This window comes from Muntiacus reevesi, chromosome 2, assembly GCF_963930625.1.
Source record: "Muntiacus reevesi chromosome 2, mMunRee1.1, whole genome shotgun sequence".
Classification (NCBI taxonomy): Eukaryota; Metazoa; Chordata; class Mammalia; order Artiodactyla; family Cervidae; genus Muntiacus; species Muntiacus reevesi.
Window position 1 is genome coordinate 120084903 of NC_089250.1, and position 17354 is coordinate 120102256.

The 17354-nt window shown below is 35.2% G+C and overlaps 1 protein-coding gene across 2 annotated transcripts in view; it reads right to left on the minus strand.

The window, feature by feature from the left end:
• Positions 1 to 5151: 5151 nt before the first annotated feature.
• The window catches only part of WAPL (WAPL cohesin release factor), a 75970-nt gene continuing 63767 nt past the window's right edge, over positions 5152 to 17354 (minus strand). For both annotated transcript variants that reach the window (XM_065922738.1, XM_065922737.1), the window contains exons 13-19: positions 15630 to 15805; positions 15180 to 15295; positions 14777 to 14941; positions 12179 to 12386; positions 11317 to 11405; positions 8000 to 8095; positions 5152 to 7485 (exon numbers count right to left, since the gene is read on the minus strand). In XM_065922738.1, the coding sequence (XP_065778810.1) occupies positions 7420 to 7485; positions 8000 to 8095; positions 11317 to 11405; positions 12179 to 12386; positions 14777 to 14941; positions 15180 to 15295; positions 15630 to 15805 (916 nt within the window). In that variant the 3' untranslated portion in view covers positions 5152 to 7419. The remainder of the gene's footprint in view (positions 7486 to 7999; positions 8096 to 11316; positions 11406 to 12178; positions 12387 to 14776; positions 14942 to 15179; positions 15296 to 15629; positions 15806 to 17354) is intronic.

Here is a 17354-nt window from a genome sequence, read left to right on the forward strand (position 1 = left end):
TTGAGCATCTTTTCATGTGTTTGTTAGCCATCTGTATGTCTTCTTTGGAGAAATGTCTGTTTAGTTCTTTGGCCCATTTTTTGACTGGGTCATTTATTTTTCTGGAATTGAGCTTCAGGAGTTGCTTGTATATTTTTGAGATTAATCTTTTGTCTGTTTCTTCATTTGCTATTATTTTCTCCCAACCTGAGGGCTGTCTTTTCACCTTACTTATAGTTTCCTTTGTTGTGCAAAAGCTTTTAAGTTTCATTAGGCCCCATGTGTTTATTTTTGCTTTTATTTCCAATATTCTGGGAGGTGGGTCATACAGGATCTTGCTGTGATTTATGTCGGAGAGTGTTTTGCCTGTGTTCTCCTCTAGGAGTTTTATAGTTTCTGTTCTTACATTTAGGTCTTTAATCCATTTGAGTTTATTTTTGTGTATGGTGTTAGAAAGTGTTCTAGTTTCATTCTTTTACAAGTGGTTGACCAGTTTTCCCAGCACCACTTGTTAAAGAGGTTGTCTTTTTTCCATTGTATATCCTTGCCTCCTTTGTCAAAGATAAGGTGTCCATAGGTTCATGGATTTACCTCTGGGCTTTCTATTCTGTTCCATTGATCTATATTTCTGTCTTTGTGCCAGTACCATACTGTCTTGGTGACTGTGGCTTTGTAGTAGAATCTGAAGTCAGGCAGGTTGATTCCTCCAGTTCCATTCTTCTTTCTCAAGATTACTTTGGCTATTCGAGGTTTTTTGTATTTCCATACAAATTGTGAAAAATTATTTGTTCTGGTTCTGTGAAAAATACCGTTGGTAGCTTGATAGGGATTGCATTGAATCTATAGATTGCTTTGGGTAGAATAGCCATTTTGACAATATTGATTCTTCCAATCCATGAACATGGTATGTTTCTCCATCTGTTTGTGTCCTCTTTGATTTCTTTCATCAGTGTTTTATAGTTTTCTGTCTATGCGTTCTTAAGCATGATTGGGCTTCCCTGGTGGCTCAGATGGTAAAGACTCCACCTGAAATGCAGGAGCCCTGGGTTCAATATGTATATATTGATATATTATATATATATATATATTCCTGGATTCAATTTACTTACATGTTTTAAAGGAATTTAGTGTCAATAGTTTTCAGTGGGGTAATCCTGCAATTTTCCTTTTCCTTGTTGTCCTTATTTTGTTACCAATGTCATACGTACTTCATCAGGTGTTTATAGGGGTGTTCCCTTTTTCAGTGCTCCAGAAGAATTTGTGTAAAATTAGATTTCTTGAAAGCTTAGTGGAAATAACTTTCAATATATATGTTATGGAATTTTTAAATGTTTTTTTAGAAGTTATAAAGCTCTTTTGTTTTCCATTTCTTTTTTATTCACTTCATTTTTCTAATTTGATAACTTCATTTACATTATCAATTTCATTAACATATCTATTCAGAGTATTCAATTAATGTCTTTTAAATTTCTATATCTGTACTTTTTTAATAGTTAATTTTAAATATGTACTTTTTCCTTCTTGGTCAGTGTCCCCAAAGTTAATTTCCCTTTTCAAAGTCTATTTTAGGCCAATTAAAAGTTTTTTCTATTACCTTCTTTCTCCTTATCAAAGGTTTATTGTATTGCTCTTGTTCTATTTTTTAAATGGAGACTTGTCTTTTAGAATTTTCAGCCATTGTTTTTCATATACTAACATTTAAAGTCAAACATTTATCCTTAGTATGGTTTTGATACATCATAAGACTTTTGTTGTTAGTCCTAATTTTTAAACATTTTCCACCATAACTTCCCTAACCCTTATCAGATTAGCTTTTAATTTTCTAAACATAAAATAATTTTTCACTTAACTTTTTGTTATTGTCTTCTAAGTGAACAGTTGTGAATGTTTTCACCTTAGTTTTCTATAAATTTGTGTCAGTTGATTCATGCTATATGTAAGTTTATTTGGCTTCTTCTACTCAGCATTAAATATGAGATTTATCCACATTTCTGATTGAATCAGTAGGTCATCCCTTTATTGCTAAATTCTATTGCATAAATACATATAGTTTATCCACTGCCTGCTGATGGACAAACATTTGTGCTTCCAGTGTTTGGCTACTATTAATAAAATGGCTATGAACATTTTTTTTCACAAATTTGTTGTGAAAATTTTTTCACAACCATCTGTTGAATGCTTTAATTTTTCCTGCACAAAAAGCAAATGCTGAGTTGAAGGAGAAATGTATCTTTACGTTTACAAGCAACTCCCAAAACTTTGTTCCAAAGTGGTGTTTTGATTTTACATTCTCACCAGCAACATTGACAAAGTTCCAACTGCTCATTTTTGCAGCATTTAGTGTTATTGGTTAAATTTTGGCTGTTTTGCTGAATAGGTATTATCTTGTAATTTTTCTTTTTTTTTCAGTATCTTTTAATTTAAAAGTGCATTTCCATGATCACTAATGATGTAGAGTGTTTTTTAAATGTGTTTATTAGTTACTCATGTATCATCCTTTGCTAAGTACCTATTCAAGTCCATTTAAAAACTGAGCTGTTCTTTATTGAGTTGTAAGTTCTATGTTCTGGATAAAGTCCTTTGTCAAGCAAATTATTTGTGAACATTTTCTCCCAGTCAGAATGCTTTTTCACTTTCTTATGATGTATCTTTATGAACACGCATTTTTTATTTTGATAATCAGTTTTAGTTTCTGTAGCTTGTCAAAAAAATGGCCACTCCTCAAATGATGTTCTTTGATGCTTTTAAAAGTTTTATAGTTTCAGCCTTTACACCTAGATCTATGATTCATCTGGAATTTTTGTGTTTGATTAAGAGGTAGGGTCATTTTTTAAAAATGGGTATCTAGTTGTTTCAGAACATTTTGTTAAAAAAGTACTTCCACATTAAAAATCGCTCTGGTGCCTCTGCCAAGAATTATTTGGTGATGTATCATATGTGCATGTTTCTAGACTGCTGTACTCATCTGTTTGCCCTTATGCTATTATCCCATGGTTTTAACTACTGTAGTTTTGTAGCAGAACTTGAAGTTCAAAAGTGTATGTGAAAGTCGCTCAGTGACTCTTTGTGACCCCACGGATTCTAACTTGCTAGGCTCCTCTTGTCTGTAGCGTATACCCTTCTTCAAGATTGTCTTGCTCCTTCAGGTCCTTTGCGGTTCCATGTGACTTTTAGGTCATTTTTGCCAAGTTTCCTTAAAAATGTTTGCTATTGTAGGAAGTAAGGTATTGTGGACTTAGGCAGCACCTCAGATAGCTCTGAAAAACTGCTCCAAAGAGGTTGGGTGGGGAAAGGACAGTATATATGTGATTTTGGTAAATGGTGAGTACATGCAGTCAGGCACACATTTTTCCAGGTTTCTGCTAGTCTCATGAAGCTTTCTGCTAGTCAAGATGAACGGTTATCGGGTGGAGAGGGAGGGGGGAGGGGGAATCGGGATGGGGAATACATGTTAACTCCGTGGCTGATTCGTGTCAATGTATGACAAGACCCACTGCAGTGTTGTGAAGTGATTAGCCTCCAACTAGTGAAAATAAATGAAAAAAAAAAAAAAAGGAAAAAAAAATTTCAGGTTAAAAAAAAAAAGATGAACGGTTATCACTGTGAAGGATTTTAGTGCTTTTCTCCATATGAGGAGATACAATTAGGCTAATAAAATCAGCTACTTAAATATCTATCTGAAGACCTGTTCTGCTAATGCCCCCAGTACCCCCCACACCAGCACAGAGTGCCTCATTTCTGTTCACCCTGAATTCCTTTTAGTGGGTGTTGAAAATCAGCAGCTACAACAGCACATGACTTAATCCTTGTAGAGGTAGATTCAAGTGCCAATTTGTAGTTGACATTCTATTTACCCATACCCTCTGTTATACAACTCTGGCTAGCAGACAGGTCCCTTTAATCTAGGTGGTATACAGGTATGGTTTTCCATTTTTGTTCCTTAAGTCAGTGCATGACCTTTGTAGTATTCAAATTGCAGACATATAAGCAAAGGAAATAGAGGTTTGATCAAAACATTTAACAGTATTCAATTTTTTCTTCAGTTTAAAGACTTTCTATATCAAATTATTTATCTATGCATCCTGTATGAGATCATTAACTGACAGTGAACTGTGCGAACCTCTTCTGGTCCTTCTTTCTAGTGTATAAAAACTTGTTTGGAACATTTTAATGATCACTTATTTCATTTCCCCCTGCTTTGTTAGTTACTACCAAGACATTAATTAGAGATTTCCTGTTAAAGTAATTCAAACCCAATTCAAACCCAATGCCCTCAGTGATATGAAAAGCTATTATCTCAGGTGTTTAAGTAAAATTATCACACTATTCTCCTCTGTTCTTTACATTTTAATTTCCTGATGGAGTGAAAATTGTTTGATAAAAGCTACTATTTACCAAGACCTGTTTGAAACACTGCTAATACTTTATGTGTACCATCTTGATCTTCACAGCACTGAGGTTAAGTACTTACTGGGTTGGCAAAAAAAACCCCATAAAAACCAGAACAAATTTTTTGGCCAACCCAGTACCATCCCCTATTTCTGGTTGAATAAACAGAAAAAAAGTTCAGGAATTTGCTCAAAGTCCATAAACATCAGCAGTAATATTCAAAATTTACACATGTGATTTAAGATATTTCTACCTCTTTAGCCTGCAATCTTAAACATGGTTATATACTTGCCTCTATGTGTATAAGAGGGAAAAGCAGACAGAAGCTCCCAGGACAGATCATTTCATCTGGGTTTATAGTTAAAAGCATTCAGTAGAGGTTGAGGAACCCACTTGAAAAAGTACAGGAAACGTAAAGGCTGACAACTAACGAAAACCTGAAAAACTAAAAAGCAGCTCTCAAAACGCAAATGCAAAGGTCATATTCAGAGGTGCAAAAGAACTGAAGCAACTTAATAACATACCAAGGGCACAACCACTCAGCCAGAAAACCGCCATCCCTCATGTGTGAGTTGCTGAGTTGCCATTACATTCAGATGAGTGTTATTAAAAACACAGGGATATGCATAGTGTCTAACAAAAACTGGTTAAATTTTTATGTGCATTTTCAAAGTGTGAGATTCACTTAAGTGACACATCGTGTTTCCCATTAGTCAGCTGTATCAAGTTTGTGAGTCTTCTTCCTCCAAAATAGTTCAATAGATTTATGTTAAAGACAACATGTGTATTGAAAGTAGCAATTTTATTTGAGTTAAAATTATTTACAAAAACCCAAAGACATACTTCATGAAACTGGTACAAACTATTTTTTTTCCTGCCGTTGGCTTTTGCTCCAAAGATCACAGCTGAGAAATACTGTATAAAATAAAAATAGGATTGGATTCAGAAAAGTACTCTACCTTCTAGTTTCCAATTGGTAGTATTTACAGAAATATTTACAATGGAAAAAAAGGTTACTTTAAAACTTTAGTTAATTTGCAAGTCAGCCTCAAGTACCCTAAAATGCAGAGTTCTCTGAGGGTTAAAAACACACAAATGCACTGCGTTTGGTGAGGTGATTTCTCCCCCACCACTCCCCACCAAAATCTGCATCTCTATCAGTGCTTGACAATTAGTTATTATTTAAAAAACAAAACAAAACAAAAAACTGTTAAACACTGAGGTAAATCAATTCTCAAATGATTACCAGTGTAACAGAAAAATGTAGTTCGCCCTGATTGTTCTTATCCAAATGTTTTATAATATCCCTTACCATTCAACAAGTCAGTTTTACTAAGAATCTCCTCCTTTTCCTAAATCCAATGATTAATAAATATCAATGTATTTTAAAATAATTTAACTAATTCAATTTTATGGATATCATTTACCAATAAGCATTTAAAATTGTTTGCTAAGCTAGCTTGTATACTCAGGGCAAATACAACCTCAATCATTCCCAAGTTACACTGGCATACTATGCTCTTAAAAGGTGATGGGTGGGGGGCTGGGGTGGGTAGGAGAAGAAGAAAACAATTTGACTGGAATCAGTTACTTCCTTATAGATTTCCCAACAATCTGCATTATCAAAAATAGGAAGACAATAAAAGGCAGCCACTGCATTAAAAAACATTACAGCTGGCACTGATCCAAGAGCCCCGATTTGTCACTTTATACAAGGAAATAACAAAGTCTAAATGGGTAAAAATTAGACTTTTAGCTATTTTCCCCAATACACACCAAACTAATATTTTTATGGCTTCAAGTTTTACAAATCCAATGAAGAAACATGATATAACTACCTGAAAGGTATTTTAAAGTATTAAATGAAATCTCTGGAAAGCCTGTATTCAGGCCCAATCAGTAAAAAAGAAAAAATGTATAACCAGTGGTTTGAACAATAATACAATAAAAATTTGCAATGTTGTAAAATTAAATATATAAAATATGTTACTGTGTGCTCCAGACAACACAATGTTCTATGAACTAAAAGAATCTGGATGAAGAAAAAGGATCTTCTCTAAACCAACAATTTAAGGCTTTGCGTTTATGCATTTGATCCTGTCACTCTTATAGAAGAATATATATGTTATCTGGAAACATGAATTCCACATTGGTGTTTTAGCTTCCTTATATTTACTGTATTGAACATTAGAAAATATATCTAGAGAGTTCTCCCTCAAAACTTAATCATGTTTCAAGAGTCTTCCCTAACTTTAAGGGTAAACTACCCTGGGTTTGTCTATTTTGCTTCATCCTTTAACAGGGCACATCATCTTATATTCCCTCAAACTGTTATTTGTTTTCTTGTGTCTATAGCTATGAATTACTATGGTATGATAATGAATATGGTCATGGTCTCAAAGGTGAAAAATACTTCAACAACCCAAACCAAATCAAGAATAAAAAAATATACTAATCCCTTGTGTCTTTGGATTCCATCTAATTTTAAATATAGACAGTAGTTCAGGGAACAACAACAAAAAAAAATTCACAAAATTATTAAAAGCTTTATTTACGATTGGAATCATTCAACAAAAAAGCAAAAGCAAATGAGCCTGAAAAAGGAACTAAGCTGTTGTCCAGAATGTCCTCAGAACATTCAATACCTCAGTAGCTAAGCTGCCTCTGCACCTGGCTGGCATGACAACAGTGGCTCAACATACACAGCAGTTGCACTAACAGCAGCACAAGGTTCCCCTTAAAACTTGCCCAGAGTGAAGCAAGAGGACGAGGGGAGCGTATAAATTCTGCCAAGGTGTGTTTAAATACTGCGTGGAACTGTTAACAGCCTGAACCTTTTCCCTCATTTTTGATAGTTGCAGATTGATGTAGTAACTGTCATTTAGCAAATGCAGAATGCATGACGAAGAAGAAATCAGGTGGCCTTAAAAATCCAAATATGAATGATACTGATGAATGTTCTTGGTATATCTTCAAGGACTTCTCTCGTGACTTTTCTTTGTCTAAGTATAGCTCCAGCATTACCGAGCACCTGAAGCAAAGGTAAAGCAGCTAGCAGTGTTCCAAGTATTCAATCACTCTAGAGATAGACTTCTGGCCTGTGGTTCCAACAGCACACTGGAAAGGGAGGAGTGGAGGTGGGAGACGAGAGGGGGTGGGAGTGGAGAGGGAGTAACAGTTAATTTTCCAAAGCACTGAATCAGAGCTTAAACTATTTAGCCTTATTAAACCAAACATTATGAATCAAAACAAGGTGAGATTAAACTATGGCTTTCATAATACTATCAATATATTTGGCCCTAATAATTCAGTTACCTTAAAGAAACCACACAACTATTAAAACAAAATCATTTTTTTTGCTTCTATTCATGATGGTCATAGTACTTGTATTTCTACCGTCATTTCTTAAAAAGTATTTATTGAAATTTTCTTTTAATTACAGTATTGTTTATGTTTTGGTTTTTTGGTTGCAAATCATGTGGGATCTTAGTTCCCTGCCCAGGGATTGAACTTGCACGCCCTACACTGAAGGTGCCGTCTTAATCACTGGACTGCCAGAGAAGTCCTGTGCTTCTACTGTCATTAATGTGTCATATGTAAAACCACAGAAGCTGCAATGGAAGTTACTTACGGTAAGATTCATGAAGCTCAGGAATTTTTTGAGCATCTCTGTCATTATTGAAAAGTCCCCTTCTGGCAGATACTCCCGCACAGTGGTCACATTGATCTAAGGAAACAAATCAAAGGAACACTGGTCAGGTGGCAGAAAACATGAGTTTGAACCTTGCACTGTGTTGTTGGTTTTGGCACACATCCTATTTCAAACTTCTACAAGGTCCTTAAACTCCTTGGTTAATATGCAATTTCCCGTTCTACACTCTAACTTTTGTGACCCTGTGAATCCATTCCCTACCCCACCCTATCCCATCCTAAGAAAGGAAAAAGATAAAGCTGCCAAAGACTACAAAGAAACATTTATGTGCATATTTGCTTTTGTAAATGCACAGAAAAATGCCTGAAATAACAAAATGCATTGTTGGGGGGTGGGGCGGGGTGGGTGAGGATAAGAATAGCAAGGAAATGCAGACTGAGAATGTATCCAAAAAGCTGATTAGGAATATAAAGAAAAAATCAAGGAAATTCTTCATGTAGGCTAGGAATTAACTGTATCTTTCCAAAGGAAATCTTAGTATCATCTATAGAAAGAAAATGTAGGCAATGTCAGGACAGAAGATTAGGATGTTTCCCTCCATTATTAGCAAGAAGCAGCTAAACTGTATATAAACCAGTTTATTGTAAGAAAAATACATGGCCTGCTTAAAATGTTGTTCTATTTCAATATGTATTTAAAATGCTTTAAAGATTCATAAAGAATAAAAGGAAAACCTCTTCTTAGGAGGCTCACCTATAATAAAAAGCACATACCAAATTAAAAAAAAAAAAAACAGCACAGGAAGAGGGACGCTTTTGGTTTCATTTTTGTTACCCTCTTAGGAAATTTGCAACCAATCCCCTCTCTCCCACCTTTATGGCTACTCAGTAAAACCTTGCAGCTAAAATCCTGAGAGATTTTACAAACTTTAAATACTTGTATTTTAAAAATATACTGAGAAAATACTGAAGAATACATCGTGAGGGCAACAGCTATGGTAACTAACTGCAGAGGTAAAGGAATGCTGGATTTAAAAACATCTTTAACCAACTGCAAGGAAAAGGGCATTATAGCATAGTGGTGGGAAGAACAGTATGTTGTCTACATGTGTACTTCTCTCATTCAGAATAATTAGATCCTAGGTTTCAGGTGAAAGCTTCTCAACAACCCAAATCAAATCCTTTTCTATCAACACATTACAGAGAACAACAAAATAAGGAGCTGAGGCATGGGAAGGAGGGTCAGAGCATTTATTTTAAAACAGTGTGCAATAAATGGTAATGTACAGGAGGTAAGAAAAGGTGTGAAATGGCATGGCCTATTTCAGAAATTTAGAAAAGTAACCAAGGGGTATGACAGATTTTAATACTGGATCAACTATACTTCAATAAAATAAAATATTGGAGAAGCATTTAAGTTGGGAGTCGTACAGCAGTAAACAAAGCTATAATTTCCTAAATGACAGTGAGTCAAGAAAGATTGGCCAGAGTGAGATTGGAGAGTTAACATGACCAGATGTGCTCTCAAGGAAGTTAGCTATGGTGTGGTATGCAGGATTTCAGGAATGGAGAGTTAAGAGCAGCAAGAACAGAAAGACCAGAGAGAAGACTGACCATTAAAATGCACCAGATGTATCCTGGGTAATGGAAAATAACACGAGTCGCCTGGGCTTCCTAAACATGCTGCACTTTACCTTAAAATAGCCCTTACTGCATATCCACCTGCTTTCCTGTCCTTCCTCCACTTAAACACTGGGCAAACCAATTTCTTTTACATTCTGTGGAATCAGCTAGCTTTTTAGGGTTAATCATAATGATCCCTAAGGTAAGAAAGACATCCTGGGCTCTATAAATTCACAATATTTTCTACAACCTAACCTCTCTTTAGACACGAGAGAGAAATAATTCACATCTGAAAAAAACTCAATTTTAAGATTCATTATCTAAGAACATAACTGAAACCAGGGTGTATGCAAAATATGTAAAAATCTTTAAATAGCATACCCACTCTTTTTTTTGGGGGGGTGGGAGGGGCGTGCTTTCCTCCTCCTTTTTGCTTGGTGCTTCCCATTTGCCCTTAAAATCTCTCAATTTAAAGGAAATAAGGACAAGGGCTGAGCTTGAAGAGAGTCCAGGAAAGGAAATAAAGATTTGTAGGGCCTCCAGCGCCACAGTAAGAACTCTGGTCTCGATCCTGAAAGCAGTTGTGCCAGCAAGGGGCACAACGAAGTGGGCCAGTGTGCGGATCAGAGCCTGTCTACAATATGGAATACATGAACAAGAAAGATCCAGAAAAATACACAGGACTTAAGACAAATAAGGTACACAGGAAGAACAAAAATGACAATGCAGAAAACTCGATGGCAAAAATGAGGAAATGTGGGTGGGTTGATAGAAGCCCTTCATATCATGATTATGTTCTTTTCTTCTAGCCCTCTAGTCTTAAGAAAACAGAAACTAGCCATCCCACTATACAACAGATCTCCATTCTTTCTTGCATCCTGAACGCCCTTGCTTGTAGAGGGAAAAAATCCATCTCTCTTCTATTTTAAAAGTTGGCTCTTCTACTGGGCCTCTCTGTTAAAAATAAATAAATAAATAAATCCTATGTGTCCTCCATTTTAAAGCAGACTGTTCAAATAGCCAGAAATGTCCACTTCTGTGCTGATTCAGCCCAATTGTGTACACATTCACATCCTTTTCGTAGTTAAATCATGATCTAAATCTCACACAGTAATCCCATCTTCCCAGCCAATGAGTAGATCAAACAAAGGCATGTGAGCCAATGTTGGCCAAGGTGAAGGAAGTCTGCTTTTTGCGTTGGGTGTGGAGAAGTCCTAGGGAAAAGAAACCATTGCTGTTTCAGAGAAACAAAAAGGCCACATTCTTCTGCTGGGCATTATTTAACTAGGTGAGACACAGAGTCAGCATAGGTGCATGAAGAAAGCTAGCAAAAGACAACACAAAGAGGACAGCAGAGTTTAAAAGTAGAAATTATGAGTCCTTGGTATCACTGAGGCTAAACTTTTCCACCTTAAGCCAGGTGAGCACAGGTCTCATATGATGCTCTTTTACTTCAACCAAAGACATGTGAATTGATTCCTCTATCAATCTGGAACTTTCTCATCAAAACCAATATACTCTTACTTTGAAATGTACTTTCTAAAGTTCACCAAATATTTAAAAGTTTTTAACAGGAGGGAAAAATAAAGTAACAAGTTAATTAAGTAATGATGTGAAGTGGCTGCAATGAAATTCTTTCAGGATAACATAAAACACCACAGAACTCTTACTTACTGGACTCTCCTGGCAGAGACACCCAAGAAGCAGTGCTGTGTATGAGGCCACAATGCAATCCTCCATGTGTTTGCCAGCATGTTGAAGGGCTGAAAGTATTAAAACAGAAAACTAATAGTATGCATGTGCATATATATATAAACACCAAAAACTACAACAAACAAAAGCACCCAGGAAACCAGCAACTGTGTCATCTTTACTTCAAAACCACTAAACATGGATAATGGTGCTAGGAAGATGTAATATCCACACAAATTAACCAAATTAAAAAAAAAAAAAGACAACCCACAAATGGTAGAGGGACCTTAATATAAAAGCTAAAACCATAAAACCCTTAGAAGAAAACACAGGACTAAGTATTTGTGACCTTGGGTTAGGAAATGGTTTCTTAGATACAACACCAGGACCACAAAAGACAATATAAAAAATAGGTAAGCTAGACTTTATCAAATTTAAAGCTTCACCATCAAGAAGACAACTCATAGAATTTATCTGCAAACCAGGTACTTGATAATAAATCAAGGCTCTAAAAATTCTTACTCAATAACAACAAAAAAAGACAACCCAATTTAAAATATGCAAAATATCAAAACTGTAAAAACCCTTAGTGTCATATTATTTGGCTGCTTCTCTTTACAGATGAGTAAAGAAAGGCCCAGGGAGGAAAAGCAGATCTTTCCAACAATGCACATACACCATTCTCACTGGCAGGTGAAGCACTCCTACAAAATAGCAAAGCTTGTGTGCACTGAACTAGAGAGGCCACAAAATAGCAAGATTATGACAACACATGAATTAAAAATGTTTCACAGGGGGGAAAAACCCCACATCTTTAAAAATAAACCAGTCAAAATAAATATACCTTTATTGAGGTCAAGTTCTTCATCGTCCTCCTCCTTCTTATTTTTCTCTTCTGTACCATCAGTCCTCTCAGTTGATACCCACTGTATTTCTCCACTTGTTTCTTGCCACTCTCCACTCTTATCATGCTGAGTGGTGGGAGCATCTTTGATCAATTCATCTGTTTTACTTTCTGCCAACTGTGCTGCTCGTTCTCGCTCAAGGAATAGCTGATAAACATTTTTGAAGATCATTAAAAAGGGATCACCAACATTAAAGTACCCAAATATAAGACTCTATTTGCTTTTAAACATCAGTAACCCTAAGAAGCATACTATCTGGTAAAAAGGCTAAGTATCAGTAAAAGCTCTAGCTCTACATCCAACTGAAAGACAAAACAAAAATATAAATGCTGCTGGGATTCAATTAAGTATATTATCTACCAATGATGTATGCAGTCTATTTTTAAGAATGAAAATCCCAACATTTTCCTTTAATTTTGGATAATAACGAGCAGGAAGTTCAAGCAAAAAATACAAATTAAAGTTAAAATTAAAACAGTTAAAAATTCTTTAAATCCAAGCAGCCTGGATAAATTAACTGGAAGGAAGAAAGGACACTGAATAAAGTTTCATAATATTGGGGGAAAACAAATGGTTTCTTTAAAAGAAATTTAAAGAAATAAAAACCAAAGAAAGTAGAAAACAAGTTCTCAGAGAAAGACAGAACTAAATCTCAACTGCTATATTAACAATAAAAGTATAGTGCTCACTTCAGCAACACATATAATAGAGAATTATCAGCATGGTCCCTGCGCAAAGATGACACCAAATTCATGAAGTGTTCCGTATTTTTTTTTTTTCACAACCAGAGATTATCACACTAAATGAAGTCAGTCACAAAGAGAAAGACAAACGCCATATGATATTATTTTTATGTGAAATCTAAAACATGACACAAATGAACCGATCTACAAACTGGAAACAGACTCACAGATACAAGACTTGTTGCCTACAGGGAGGGGGATGGGAGAGGGAAGAACTAGGAGTTTGGGGTTAACAGATACAAATTATTACATACAGAATGGATGGACACAAGGTCCTACTCCATAGCACAGGGAACTATATTCACTGTGATGGGATAAGCCATAAGGGAAAAGAATATGAAAAAGAAAGCTATGTATAACTGAGTCACTTTGCTGTGCAGCAGACATTAACACTGTAAATCAACTATATTTCAATTAAAAAAAAAAAATTGCAAGTACAATTGTCAGTGGAAGTATACACCAAAAAGTCTAAAAAGGAAACAAACTCTTGCCTTCACTTACTTATTTCCCTGTGCTGGCACAATGTTGAATGTACACAAAACATTTCATATATTTGCTGATATGATCTGGAGAAACCCTAAATTACTGATGACAGCTACCAGAAAACTAAATGCCAAGTAGATCTCAAAAAACTTGCTGAAATATACAGAAGAATGGTATGTAAACTTTAATACCCTTAAGAAAGTAAAATGTAAGTTTTATATTAAGCAGTATTTCTTAAAATTAGCTTCAAGGGGAACCCAAGATTCTTTCAGGGAGTATGTGAAGTCAAAACTGCATTCATAAGAATATTAAAAGGTCAACTGACTTCTTTCATTCTCTCATTACTGTATGGTGGAGTTTTCCAGAATCTACACACTATGTAATTATGCTATTGTTTCAATGGCTAATAGAATGTGTGCCTGTATTTTATAATGTTCTCAGTTTTGACTTCTAATTTAGTAAATATCAACAGATAAAGCACACATTAATAAAGCTCTTTTGAGTCCCCAATAATTGTTAAGAGTATAAAGAAGTCTGAGATCAAAATGTTTGAAAAGAGAATGATGGGCATCTAGTTGCAGATTATTACCTGAAAACACAGTTCAAGCACTTCTAGATTCAAAAAGACCAAAAGGATTAAAGGTTAGCAAAGACTTTAGAAAAACATAAAAAGGATGGTTCATTATTACTGTCACTTAAGGAAATGACAAAAGTAGCTTGCAAAAGGATAAAAATTGTAATGCCAGCACTGTCAAGAAAAAAAAAAACCCCAAAACTCACATGTCGTTTTGGGAGGAAGTATAAACAAGAGGAAAGGGAGTGTTTGGGGTGGGGTGAGTTGGGGACATCAGTTTTAACATATTAGTACATATTCTGACAATTTCTAAGTTAGGAGATTACTCCAAAGATAAACAAACTTTGCAAAGTATATCCCAGTATTCAGGTGCACACAGTTCTGGGCACAGATCAGACCACTAAATGCTGAAGGAACTGAACCAGATGGGCTAAGTCCTCTACCCCACATGGGATAGAGGACTAGGGCTAGAAGTTAACTCCTAATTTGTTGTTAATAATCTATCTTTGATTCATAAACAAATGGGCCTTGTTTCTGCTTTTTGCTAACAGTGTCTAATGAGTGACTGTCATAGCTGAAAACAGCAGAGTAAATGAAGTAATGGTACACATTCTAACCTCTCACTGAACTGGTGTAAACAGAAAAAGAGAGAGGAGGTTGAAGGGAGACAGAAGATGCAAGTGATCAAGAATTTGGACAGATGCAACAAAGGGTTATGGTTTTAAGTTGTTGCTTACCTGCACTAAAGCCTGAACTGCATGAACTTCTCCAGCTATCCTTAAACTATCATCTCCTTCTCCACTATAGAAGGAAGAATCAAAAGAACATGATGTTTCCATATTGACAAGACAGTGCCGATTTCGAGCACTATATTCCACTAGATTTATCAGTAGACCTAAACCCTACAAAAATGAAAACATGCAAGTTACCACAGGTGAGGATTAAAAGCAAATGAATACAATATACATAACTCTTAATGGCAGCCAGAAAACTAGCCAGTGCTCTACCATCTACAAAATGGTTAAAAACCAGTATATAAAATAATGATCTTCCCAAACAAAGATGTTGTTTTCATCTAGATCAAAGATGTTATTTTACTATATCAAGCACGCATTTATGAAACAAGTCACTTAAACTCACCAGCACTCGAATATCAAATCTCTGCTCCTGAGGTAGGTACTTTGGAACCTGAAGCACACAGTTCATGGCTGTGCCAATCAAGCCATCCTGTTCTCCTGTTTTGGTGCTGCCCCATTCTGAAATGGGGAATGGGAAGAGTATGAAAATTGTAACTGACTGTTATTTATGACAAACTATTAACATGAATATTAAAAACATATAGCTTAAAAAAGAATAGTTATTTCTTTATTAAAAGATACTGTTGACTGTAATATTTCTAAGCCAAGCCACAAGGCAGGTTCTAAAAATATCAGCTCTTAAAAGCAGTTAAATCTATATATGAATAAGTGAGTTACATGACAGCTATTTAAAAATCACTACATTGAGAGAAGAAACAAGGAAATTAACTTATTTTTACATGTAATATTGTACAATCTATCAGTGAGAATATATGTAGGAAATATGACTTACCATTATCATTAGTTAAATTGAGCAACACCCCTATGATGGCCCTCATGCAGTCTTCCACTGCTTTGCCCACGTGATTAGTTACATTCTGGTGAGGCAGAGGCTTACTGTCAGGTAAGCATATACTGTTCTCAGCACGGTTATATTGCTTAATCAGCTCTTCACAATGTTGTAATGCTCTTAAGAGAAGACAAAATACAGACTATTATGCTCAACAAAAAGTTATATTAAGAACTTCTACTGACTTGGACCTTAATGCTTTAAATCTGTCATAAAGGCTGCCAAATTAATCTTTTTCTACTCCAGAAGTTATGTGAACTATCTAGTCATGTATCAAACATGTCTGATATCACACTAGGTGCTAAATTTTATTTTGGGAAACTTGATAATATAAATTTTCCTAAGCAAAGTGAAAATTATAAACTTGATGCAAAAGTTTAACTACCAACAGCTGTCCCCAATTTTCCCAATCTCTCCAACATAACAAACCTACTACCCCACCTCACCCAAGGTAAAACCATTAAAAACCAGCACTAGACACTTCTGAATTTCATTTAGAGGTCTGTCCTTTAGAATGTAAACTCTCAGCAGGTAGAGAATATTATTTATATTAATATTGCATAATAACCTTGTATAAACAGATACTAAATACTTCATAAACATTAGAACATTTTTAAAAACATGAGGTCATTTAATTGACATGTTTGTCTCCTGGCAGTCATGCAAGGGTATCTATCAGCTACATCTAAGGAGTCACAAGATACTACCCAAAGTAACAAGGAAATGTAATCTTTACATGGTTCTAGTATTTCTGAGACTCTAATTCACTGAGTCCATTAACTTAATATCTATGAGATAATGATGAAATCCGTGAACTGTGAGTTGATTCTTCATGTATTATATACTATGCAAAACCCTTAAAACTATGTCTAATTCCCCTCTAGCTGCTTTTTAAAAAACACTCTCTAGTTAGGAAGGTATTCGTGTCTAACCTAAAATAATGTGTTCACATGTTTGGGGATGTTTGCCAGGATTACCATGCTGTTACTGTTAACTGCCTAAGTAGCACTGAACTAAATCTGTTGGGAGGTGAGAAGAGAGTAAGGGTATATTGTTTAATCATTCAATATACTATCCTTGCATTTATCAGCATTCTACTGAAAGCTTCAGAAAGTCTGAGAAGTGGTCTTTCACAAACATCCAATTCTAATGTCTACTGACATTTCTAAGACATTTGACACAAGTTCCTAATCACAAAGGTTCCTAACGTTGTTTTAGAAGGCATCTGTCAGGAGTCACTAAGTATACAGGAGACATTTTAAAAATAAGATACAGATTTAACTTGCACAAATACTCTTTGGTGAGAGAGTAAAACATAGTAATAAAACAACTAGAACACATACCTTAAAGGTATTAAGTATGACACAGAACTCACAAATACAAGATGGAGGGAAAACCTACAGACTAAAAACAAGAATACTGGGAACTAGAGACTATTAGAAATTTGGGATCATGGGAGAACTGAATACTGATTGGACTTATATTAAGCAATTACCAATTTTTAAGGGTTGAAAATGCTATTGTGGTTCTATTTTTAAAAGAGTCCTCTTTTACAGATTATATACTCAAGTATTTATGGATGAAACTATATGACATCTGTAATCTGCTTCAAAATAATGTAGAGGGCAGAATGGATAAGGTTATATATACATGGTAACAAGACTGGCC